This window comes from Neoarius graeffei, chromosome 4 (genome assembly GCF_027579695.1).
Source record: "Neoarius graeffei isolate fNeoGra1 chromosome 4, fNeoGra1.pri, whole genome shotgun sequence".
Classification (NCBI taxonomy): domain Eukaryota; kingdom Metazoa; phylum Chordata; class Actinopteri; order Siluriformes; family Ariidae; genus Neoarius; species Neoarius graeffei.
In genome coordinates this window covers 68,274,423-68,286,568 of record NC_083572.1, presented here as the reverse complement: position 1 = coordinate 68,286,568, position 12,146 = coordinate 68,274,423, and the positions used below count along the sequence as shown (strand labels likewise).

General features: G+C 40.0%; 1 protein-coding gene across 2 annotated transcripts in view; it reads right to left on the bottom strand.

The window, feature by feature from the left end:
* Positions 1 to 4,881: 4,881 nt before the first annotated feature.
* The window catches only part of fancd2 (FA complementation group D2), a 102,585-nt gene continuing 95,320 nt past the window's right edge, over positions 4,882 to 12,146 (bottom strand). For both annotated transcript variants that reach the window (XM_060919543.1, XM_060919544.1), the window contains exons 42-44: positions 11,473 to 11,619; positions 5,409 to 5,495; positions 4,882 to 5,279 (exon numbers count right to left, since the gene is read on the bottom strand). In XM_060919543.1, coding sequence (XP_060775526.1) covers positions 5,211 to 5,279; positions 5,409 to 5,495; positions 11,473 to 11,619 — 303 coding nt within the window. In that variant the 3' untranslated portion in view covers positions 4,882 to 5,210. The remainder of the gene's footprint in view (positions 5,280 to 5,408; positions 5,496 to 11,472; positions 11,620 to 12,146) is intronic.

Sequence of the window (12,146 nt, the reverse complement as noted above, 5' to 3'; positions counted from 1 at the left end):
TGAAGCTGCCTAAACAATGGAAAATAAAATACCATTTTGGCAAAAATGTTGGCATCCATTAATTTCTTGTATTAAGTAAAAAAATAATGTAAAGTGCGCACAGTCCTTCACTGTAAACATAACACACTTTCAGTAAGAGAATTTAAGCCTACATAAACACTGACTCACACATGCTGCTTCTCTGGTCTGAATAATAATAATTATTATTATTATTCATCTCATCTCATTATCTCTAGCCGCTTTATCCTATTCTACAGGGTCGCAGGCAAGGGCTGACACATAGACACAGACAACCATTCACACTCACATTCACACCTACGGTCAATTTAGAGTCACCAGTTAACCTAACCTGCATGTCTTTTGGACTGTGGGGGAAACCGGAGCACCCGGAGGAAACCCACGCGGACACGGGGAGAACATACAAACTCCACACAGAAAGGCCCTCGCCGGCCATGGGGCTCGAACCCAGACCTTCTTGCTGTGAGGCGACAGCGCTAACCACTACGCCGTGCCGCCTGTTATTATTATTATAAGTTACATTGATATAGCGCCGTACACAACCCCAAGGTTGCTACCCAGCTTTAAAAAATAAAAAGATTTTATAAAATTTCAGAAAGCACAATCATAAATTGTACATTTTTGTAATAATTGCTCATAAACTGTTGTTCATTTAATTTACTGCCCGTTTGTAAAATCTTGGAAAATATTGATTTAGCTGTATTTACAAGCATTTATAGTCAGTCTTATAGCAATAATGGCTAAATTATATATATATATATATATATATATATATATATATATATATATATATATGCATAAATGTAATTTATTTACATTTTTATATCAAATTGTATGGGGTGGCATGGTGGCAAGCGCCATCACCTCATAGCAAGAAGGTTCTGGGTTCAAACCTCGCAGCTGACCTGTATAGGTTTCCTCCAGGTGCTCTGGTTTCCTTCCACGGTCCAAAGACATACAGATTCGGTTGACTGGCTACTCGACACTCACCGGATACTTTAACAGGAACTCGTTGTTGATTCTAAGATTCCTGTTCTTGGCTGGCAGGAGTGGAACCCAATGTGGCCTTCTGCTGTTGCACGCTGAGATGCTTTTCTGCTCACCATGGTTGTAATGAGTTGCTACGAATTGCTATATCCTTCCTAGCAGCTTGAACCAATCTGGCCATTTTCCTCTGACCTCTCTTATCAACAAGGCATTTCCAACCAAAGAACTGTTGCTCACTCCATGTTTTTTGTACCATTCTGTGTAAACCCCAGGAGATCAGCAGTTTCTGAAATCCTTAAACCAGTCCATCTGGCACCAACAACCATGCCACAGTGAAAGTCACAGAGATGACAGTTTTTCCCATTCTGATATCTGAAGTGAACATGAAGCTCGAGTCGTATCTGCATGATTTTATGCATTGTGCTGCTGTCAAGGCACTGGCTGATTAGATAACTGCATAAATCAGCAGGCGTATGGGTGTTCCTCATAAAGTGGCCAGTGATTGGAAATTGCCTCGAAGTGTCAATGCGAGTGTAAAGGGTTGTTTGTCTCTGTGTTAGTGCCTTGGAACAGACTACCAACCCGTCCATGGTGTACCCCGCCTCTCACCCAATGTCAGCTGGGATTGGTTCCAGCTCACCTGCAACCCTCAATGTATAATTGGCACAGATGGTGGATGGAACATCCGGCCTTGGGAATTTGGTGATGAATGGAAGCAGCTGTGTTAAATCAGGTAGAATGTCTGGCACCTTGGCTCTAGGGGGTGTACGAAATCCAGTTAATAAATGTTTATCTTGAACAAAGCACTTAATTATTAACAGAAACAACAAGCTTGACTCTTTTTCCAGTGCAAAAAAAGAAAGTGCAATGTTGAAAATACTGGAGTTTTTCCTCAAGACAGATTTAATTCTGGTGTAATTAAAGCTAGACGGCCTTTCGATTTCATAAAATTGGTGAAACTTAGTTTCCTCTGAAATTTGGTCATTGTGATATGTTTATTTATGCAATATCCCCCCCAAAAAAAATAAAAATTAAAAATAAACCAGGCCATTCTGTAGCTGGGAAGTTATTTGAGGGGATTCCCTCACAAATAATGTGCACAAAATTACTCACTTCATGCAATCAAGCAGACAGAGGAAGTCTGCTGTGCGCATGCTTACCTGCTGCTTCTTCTTTTTCTTTTGGATTTTACGGCAGCTGGCATCCACAGTGTTGCATTATTGCCATCTACAGGTTTACCTTAACCGTGCACTGACAGTTACATCATTCTGTCGCTAAACAAATAGTTGATCACACCGAGATGTTCGCTGACTGACGATACTTATTAGTTTGGTCTTGCGCTTCCTTTCCTTCGCAACATAATGTCTTTTCTTCTCGCTTTCTGTTCCTGTAGTTGGCCTTTCACATTTCATTCATGCCTTCTATTGTTCTCTCCTGTTTCAAATTTGTATCCCACAATGCCTTGCACAAATGGGGAAAGCCCACCACGTGATGCATGATGTATCTTGAATTGGGTCATGGTGAAGCAGGAAAAACTAGATAGAACTCAACGCCAATGGCATCGATGGGGATGCCTCCACCCGGTAGACTACACGCCTTATTAAGTTGTGATTTGGGGATGGACATTTGACCTCACAGTAACCTTGACCTGGTGAAATTACTTGTATCAGCCTTGGAGATATTGTGTTCACAAGGTTTTTGGACAGACATTTGCCCTCACAGTGACCTTGACCTTAGACCTTTTGATCTCAAAATCTAATCAGTTTATCTTTGTCCCCAAATGCACAAATGGTGAAAGTTTGGTGAAATTCCTTTCATTAGCCTTTGAGATATTGCGTTCACAAGGTTTCGGGACGGACGGACAGACGGACAACCCGAAAACATAATGCCTCTTGCACCTTACGGTGGCGGAGGCATAAATAGTAGAGAATTTAGGGCCACATGGCCCTAAGAAACCTAATAAAATTGGAAGTCTGTGATTCGAATTCAGTAGCTTTCAGTCCACAAAACAAAAACAATTGGGTGTCAGGGAAAATTATTTTTATGACCTAAACTTGAAAAATCTGAAAGGCAGTCTACCTTTAAGCTCTCTTTCAGAACACCTGACAGTCAGTAAACTGAATAACATTATTCAAAACTTGGGCTTATTGTCAACTAATTTTGAGTAATTTGTATTCAACCAGAAGGCCGAGACCCATAAACAGGTAAATGTGGAGACACCGTCACCACCACGTCCTCTCCCACAATCAGAGGCGTCACAGAGAAGCGTGGCCGTATCCGATAGCATCCCTGGAGGAAACTTGTCAGCTAAAACCACGGCTCAGAGTCCAAGCGTCTACAGAAAGGTTTTTTTCCCTCCTTCTGAGTGGAGGCCTGCCAGTACCTGTGATATATTTGGTCACTGACCTTTGCTTGTATCCGTGCTCACATACACTGGCAGTTTTTTCCAACACCTTTCTGTTTAAAATTACCTCACTTTAAATACCCCAAACTCTGAAAACGTGACCAAGGAATACATAGAAGTGAACTAAAAAATGTTTATTATTGATGGTTTAGTGAAATAAGAAATGTTAAAGTTATTCAAACAACCTAGAAAAAGAAAAAAAAATCTTGATCACTCCAATTTGGCATTTGGTGTCGCAATTAGGCAAACCACATTTTTTTTGTTTCACAGTTTGACAACAAGCCATTACAGTACACAAAGTAATGTGTTACTAATTACTGTAAATAGTAATTAAACTGCAGTAAAACTCCATGTGTTCAAGAACCTTTGACAGTGTATATACCGAGCGGACTGCAAAGCCACGCTTCCTAAAGCGGAGTCCAGGGTTCATGAAATGATGTGGGAGATTATTTTAAACTGCTACAGTTGTAGTGTTTATAATTATAATCTAGTTATTATAATCCTTATAGACTGGTCACTTGAATTGAATGGGTTTAAAATTACACTATGCCAGCCATGTTAATGAGTTTTTATTATTGTTATTTTATAAATAATCACTTCTGAAATCTTAAAAATAAATAAATAAATACAATAAACCTAGTAGACATGTGGTCATATAATACAACATGCGCAAACCAGTATAACTAGTTAGGGTTACTGTGGGTGAAAAGTTCTGGAATTAAAAAAAAAAAACTAATTGCTCTATTAGAAATAATTAAATACATAAATATGACGGTACATATCTGTTTACTGTGTTGATTATTCATGTACTTTGATTATACTATTCATAATGAATAATCCTAAGAGGGGCTTCAACGTCATTCTTCCAGATAAAAGGGTCCCGAACTGCCATAGGTTTTAGAACCGCTGTTATAAAGAACCCTATAGAGCAGGGGTGTCAAACCTGATCCATAAAGGGCCTTGTGGCTACAGGTTTTCATTCCAGCCATGCAGCAGCACACCTGACTTGGCTCATTCAATCAACTGAACTGTCTTCACACAGTCAAATACTTGCAGCCACACCCACCCTTGATTAAAGGGTGGGTGTGTCAGTTGATTGAATAAGCCAAATCAGGGTGCTGCTGCATGGCTGGAATGAAAACCTGCAGCCACACGGCCCTTTATGGATCAGGTTTGACACCCCTGCTATAGAGGGTCTGTTTGGACAAACGATTAAAACATGCAGCAAATCTCTACACTGAGGGGAAAATTAACAGCACCAGAACATGGGTTCAACACCATCTACAGCACAAAATCACAAAACCCCTCATTATATAGCACGTTGAAATGACCAGTGTTTGTTCTCTAATAAAACTCTGTTTTACTGGTTTGCCAGATTTGTAACCGAAGCCCAATAGGATTTAATGACAACAGCATATTATTATTATGACAATAGCATATTATATTATTATTATATACAAATTACTTCTAAATCCATGACAGAACATTTTATTGACAAATTAATATATATTACACACACCTCATTATAATGTAATCAAACAGGAAAACCCCCAATGATAACAGCAAACCAGGAAAACACTTGAATATTCAAAGTGAAAGCATTTTTCCTTACAAAACGATATGGGTGGATGGTGTTTAGGTTTTGACCCAAATGTTTTGTAGTCTTGTACATAAAACAAGTCTATCAAGCTGAAAAATCAAAATGATGGGATATTGAATTTAAGGAGCTTTAGGTCTGTAAGTGCAAGGTTGACTGTAAATGGATATATAAGGATAAAGAGAGTTGTTGTTTGCTGTGCAATCAGTCTGACACATCCGAGTCCTCCTCTTCGTCCTGGTGCCCATTTTCTTTCGCCTCACCATCAATTTCCTGAGCCAGAAACAAGAGCGAGAACTCAGACCTTGATACAAATCAAATTTAAACAACTAATTCATTTACATAAAAAGGTACCAAACAGGTTTTCAACTACTTTATTCGAAACAAAGTAGTAAACAATACCTCATCCTCGATCTCCTCATGTAGCTGAGAAGACTCTTCCTCCTCGTCATCACTTTCTTGTGAGCGTTGGGACAGAATCTCTTCACCCTGAAACATTAACGCATTCAATATCATATGCACACAAACAGTATATAAAACCCATCTAATTCTAAGTTACTCAGGCATGTGTATATGTAAAACTGGAATGGAAAACTGAACTTTTTAAACAGATTAACAGGAAAATCGGTCCTACAGACCTACGAAGAGTGTAGCTTAGGGAGAAAAATAACAGAAAATGTCTTTGTTACTAAAGTACCCATGAACACCTCACCTCCTTAACCCCTTAAAACTATTAAACAGCACATTTTTATAGTGAGGGGTGGCACGGTGGTGTAGTGGTTAGCGGTGTCGCCTCACAGCAAGAAGGTCCAGGTTCGAGCCCTGTGGCCGGCGAGGGCCTTTCTGTGCGGAGTTTGCATGTTCTCCCCGTGTCCGCATGGGTTTCCTCCGGGTGCTCCGGTTTCCCCCACAGTCCAAAGACATGCAGGTTAGGTTAACCGGTGACTCTAAATTGAGCGTAGGTGTGAATGTGAGTGTGAATGGTTGTCTGTGTCTATGTGTCGGCCCTGTGATGACCTGGCGACTTGTCCAGGGTGTACCCCGCCTTTCGCCCGTAGTCAGCTGGGATAGGCTCCAGCTTGCCTGCGACCCTGTAGAAGGATAAAGCGGCTAGAGATAATGAGATGAGATCTCCACATTCATTGGATATAAGCAATACCATGAGTAGAGAAAAACAAAATGGCGAAGTGCACCAAATCAGATACATCACTTTGTCATCAAGTATTTAAAAGAAAGGGAAATAGCTAAAAGAATATAGTTCCCCCCCCCCAATATCTCCTGTTCCACACTCCAGCCCAGTCACATACATGTCAAGTTATACAGTTTCCCCGTATTTTGTATGGGAAAATGCAGTTTTTTGGCTAACACGGCGTACACTGATTTTCATACGGGAAAATTACGTTTTGTATCAGAGATTTTTTTTCCGTTACTCCAAGAAAATTTTCTTAGCATCCACCATTTATTTTTTCAAACACGCATGCCCAATGAAACGGAACTATTTTCGATTTATGTGGTTTTATAGTTGCACGTGGTTTTCTGGGTCATTTAAGTCCATCGTCTCGGACTGCCCAGACTTCTGTGACGGCTGCAGAAGTTATGTTCTGCCAATTTCTTGTGGAACACAACATCCCCCCGACTGTGGCAGACCATTTTTCGCAGCTAGCGAAAAAAAAAAAATGTTTCTTGATTCAAAGACTGCACAGGTAAGCATTATTTATTTATTTATTTAAAAGTTTTGACTGTTTGCATGTAGGAAAGCTTCCTCCATTATGATGATAATTTAGGGAGGCGATACTGGGAGTTGCTGTTTATACAACGGCAACTGCAGTTACCCGGCGATTTCTGGTTTCGTTTCCCTAAACGTTTTAATTGCTGATAGACATTATATGTAGACACAGATGACCAACACTCGTTACTACCATCAGTCATCAGTAAACTGTAAAAGTATTGAATGAAGAGTAATGGTGGTAACGACTGTTGGTAACCTGTCTCTAAATGTGTAGTAGGGGATGGAAGCAATTTAACACCATCTACATGTTTGCCGTGCTCTGATTTTCTTTTACTGACCAGGAAAATAATAGGTGTATATTGGGGAAAGGTCTTCGATGTAAAAACTGCTCTGGGTGTTGCCAGGTTTCCAATGCTGAAACAACTTTTGACTGCTTTGCTGTGCCTCCCACAGAGCAATGCAGATAGTGAGAGGGCTTTTTCATTGGTTAGGAAAATTCATACTGAGTACAGAAAAAATCTGGCTGCAGACACATTAACTGCATATCTGCAAATTAAAACGAACTGTGATGAGGAGCTACAACTGCTACCCAAGCAGTGATATCATAGCTAGTGCCAAATCTGCAACATCTGTGTACAGCAAAGAACACTCCAAAAAGGAATAAGATTCAAATTCTTGTTATAAATTACAGGGAAGATTTTCAGTTTAACTTCATAGTTTATTAATATTTTCACTTATCCTTGTTTACATAATATACTTGATGTGGTTCAGTCATCTTTAGTTGGATCCAACACTGCTTGTGGTGTCAACACTTTTTTTTTCCTCAAATGGAACTTTTACTTACCTTCATCTACTGTTTGACATGATTATATATAATTTATTACATGTAACCTACTATTTTAATTAACATACCTACTTAGTACTGTTATATTTCAGGTAATTTTCTTTGGTGGAATGTAATATTGTAGGTGAGGTCAACACTTGTCAAATAGAACTTTGTGTAATTTTTATGAACTATTTAATATTAATACATTTTATTTGCAAAAATTTACATCAATAATTCTGGTATTACTGATACAATGTATATTAAATAATTAAGTTTATAGTTCAGTCATTCTCTTTAGTAGATAATTGTTTACTTGACTGGACATATAGTCCTTTTTAATTCAGTTGTTTTCTCTGGGATCTAAAATTTCTTTTTATTCAGTACATGCGTATTTGATCCCTTTAACTTGATGCAGTGTGATAATATTTGCCTATTACAATCGGAGTGTATAATGTGGAATAAAACAATCGGTGCTTTGGATTATACATTGGAATTTTTTCTCGTGTATGGACCCTTCCCACGTGACGTCACGACAAACGCGGCCGCCATTCTGGACATGAACTACCAGTAGTCTACCACAGCCAACAACGAGGAACGACGGCGAAGCATCGAAAGGAATATAGCCATCAAAGAAAGTTTTTACTTTCAGCAAGACTTCCATCATGCCAATATATTGTTGTGCACCTGGATGTAGTAACCATCAACACACAAGGCAAGATTTATCATTTTATCGGATCCTGACAGATGCTGACCGACGGAGAAGATGGATGGTCTCTAAACTATTGGCAAAATGATGTTTATTGACATAGCAATCGTGTGTAACGGGAAGCATTTGCATATCCGAAGTGTTGCGTTTACATCAAAGATAAAATAAACCGATATGACAACGACTGCTGCTGCCAGGTTGGGGACACAAACTAGTAGAAAGGAAGTGTGCCAACAGTGCCAACAGACTTCCTTTGTGGTCGATTCTGCTTTAAAGTAAGATGCATTTAATTATTCGTCTGCTGTGGGTTTGGAATCGGTAGCCTGACCGATTCGTTCATGTTTGTGGTGCCATTTGTTTGTTGATGCGTGTTGAAATGGAAGATTGGTTGTTGACATGATTTCCAGTGATGCTTTGGTGCTGCTGTGGATCAGATGTGTTGAGTAGCCTGACTGTTTTTTTTTTCTTGCATGTGATATCATTGTTGATGCGAGGTTGTTTTTTGAACATGCCAATGCGGACACGATTTCCCCTGATGAGTTATGACTTCAGATGTGATGCGTGTGTGGAGGTGTGGAGTCCGCGTGATATGTGCGTAAGATAGGCTTCTCATGTGTTTGGAGATCCGCGCTCCGAGACAAGTGCAAGCACCCCCCCCCCCCCCCCAAGGGAAAAAAAGGGGACCCCCCCCGAAAATATCGGCATAGTTCGAACACTGGGTTGGAGAAAGTAATGGCAAATAGTGAGTGCACAAACCATAGAAGGTAAACTGTACACAGCGCCAGGGCAGTGTGATGGTATGTCTACTTTTAGATTGTGTTAGCTTATCAATGAACACACTCGTCACTTGACGAGTTTCACGTCTTTACGACGGATACTTAAATGTGTGTTAGGTATTATTGTTGCAGTCTAAGCAGTCATTGTAGCAGCTAGATGAGCGAGAACCGAAAGGGTCTGTGACATAAACCGTTATTTCTTCATGTCCAAAATGGCGGTCGCGTTTACGAAGGTCACGTGAGTGAAAAGGGTCTATAAGGGCTCATGGGTGTATGTAAAGGAAAAGTACAGATTTTGTAAGGGCATGGGTAACTAAAGGTTGACGAGTCAGTGGCAGTCAAACTGCCAAAAACCCTAAAAAAAAAAAGAAGAAGAAAATAACGGAGCATGTTTCTGAACCAACCGAGGATGAAATAAAAACTCTACTCCTAAACAAAACCCCCAAAATACAAAATAAAAGCAACAAAATAAGGAGTAAAAGTATTTGATGGTAAAAACGCATCTTTTTTTTATCAAGAATTATTAATGCATTTTTCACAAATTGCTACTGTCATTTTGCCAGTTTGTTTACATTCCAAGCGGAAATGATTTTGTCAGACATTATGTATGAAGTTTTTATTTATCAAATTTGCAAAAAATAAAAATGCTCCGTTTCTCAAAATCCAGTGAATGTTGATAGAATTAAACAGTTATTCCACTCAATTTCGTCGTACATGGCTTAGAGCCAACTCGGCCCTACATGCCTTGCCGGCTATCAGCGCATATCCCACTCAAATTCATGGAATAACTTATTTTTTTCGCGGTCCAAATCCTGCGCTCTGATTGGCTGGTGAGCGGGTCCATATCCTACGGTACAGACCCCAGTTACGGACCTCTGGCGACTCTCTCGTTCACAACAACAACAAACATAGCAGCATTTTTTCTCAAAATTTATCTTTTTTTAATAAGATTTATTTATAAAAGATTATCAAAAATCTTATAAATTTTTGCCAGCATTTCTCAGGAGAATAGCATTAATTTTACAGCATGGATAGCGAGAACGACAGCGTTCACAGCGAAAGCGAGTGTTACTACCCTGAGGAAGAAGAAATAAAAGAAAACATTTCAGGAGAAAGCTAAAAACCTGTAACTGTTGCTAACGCCGAGCAAAAACATGGCTGAATCCTGAATGACTCGATTTTGTATAAACAGGGAACTACATAGGCGGCAAAATGTAGTTGTTTTCCTGCCATGGAAGTGCACTTGTATACTGAGGAGGAAGCCATTTGCATTACAGCCGTGAATGAGGATTCAAAATGGTGGCTCGGCTCGGTTTTCCCTTTCGGGCGCTCTCGTTTTCTGTTAGAATTTGGTAAAGAAAAAAATAAATATATTATTTACCAGCTTAAGGTCGGGCCGTATGGTGAAATAACGTGACCTCGGCCTTGAATACTGACCTCAGCCCAGAGGGCCTCGCTCAGTACTTTCAAGACCTCGGTCACGGTATTTCACCATACGGACCTCCCAGCTGGTAAATAACATACACACACAATATATATTTTATTTTTTTATATATATATATATATATATATATATATATATATATATATATATATATATATAAAAAGGGGCGGCACGGTGGTGTAGTGGTTAGCGCTGTCGCCTCACAGCAAGAAGGTCCTGGGTTCAATCCCCAGGGGCCGGCGAGGGCCTTTCTGTGTGGAGTTTGCATGTTCTCCCCGTGTCCGCGTGGGTTTCCTCCGGGTGCTCTGGTTTCCCCCACAGTCCAAAGACATGCAGGTTAGGTTAACTGGTGACTCTAAATTGAGCGTAGGTGTGAATGTGAGTGTGAATGGTTGTCTGTGTCTATGTGTCAGCCCTGTGATGACCTGGCGACTTGTCCAGGGTGTACCCCGCCTTTCGCCCGTAGTCAGCTGGGATAGGCTCCAGCTTGCCTGCGACCCTGTAGAAGGATAAAGCGGCTAGAGATAATGAGATGAGATGAGATATATATAAAAACACTCGATTGTATGGGCAGTAAATGTCTCAGACCAGCTGAGGAGTTGGACTTTTTTCCAAAAAAAAAGAAAAAAAAGGTTACTAAAAGTTCTAAAGAATTTGCTTGATCACAGTAGCAAGCTGGACTGTGGTCTTCCAAAAAACCAAATTCAGCGAACATCTCTGCAAAGATCTTCCCAGATGCATCTGTTCTGTTCGGTTCTGTTTTATAAGCCAAGAGTACTCCGTTTCATATTTTGAGAAAGCGCCTTGTTACATATGAGCTTGAGAGAATTTTGGTGAACTAGTATTAAAGAAAGAAATTGGTCTGAGATTTTTCTTCATATCATTTGGGAGACAGCAAAGATTTTTCCCAAATAACTCCCCAACACTATCTCAATGCCTTGCTTCCATAAATAAACACTGATGATGCATGTCCCACAGGTTTCACCTTCAGATCCCTGTTCTTCAGATTGCCCAGCCAGAAAGCTTCCTGGCACTGGTTAAGAGTGAGCATTGCCTTAACACGATACACAAACTGCTCGAGGTGCTTCTTTAGCGCTGGCACGTGGTTGGTTAGGGCTGTGTCCTGCCGGATCTGAGAACAGAACAGGGCAACATTACAGTTATTGATCTTGGGCCAGTTTCCCCAGGCACATCATGAAGCTAAGCTCAACTAGCAGATTGTCCGGTGTAAAGCTCACAAAGATCTCCAGTTAACAATGATCTTTGAGCTGTAATGCTTTGAGGAAGCGCTAACTCGATCATGTATACTTAGCGTTCTGTCAGATCCTTTGTTTTGCACTGCACTGTGAGGTTCTCTCAAATTACAGAGTGAATGAAAATATTCGGACAGATAGCTCAGAGAAGCATACTAGGGAAAAAAAAAAGGATTTATGTAGTGCACATGCAGCTCACTGGACATCGGAGGCACTCAATTTAAGGTCTAACCTAACTCTTCCTTCATTTGGTGAAAGAAATTTGTCAAACAAAACAAAAAAAAACTATGTCTGTGATTTCTCTATAAGGATCACACAGTCACGAGGCTGTCCCCATTAACCTGCCGAAATTTGTCAAAATTATTTAAACATCGTTTCTATTTTATGTAAAACTGCAATGGAAACC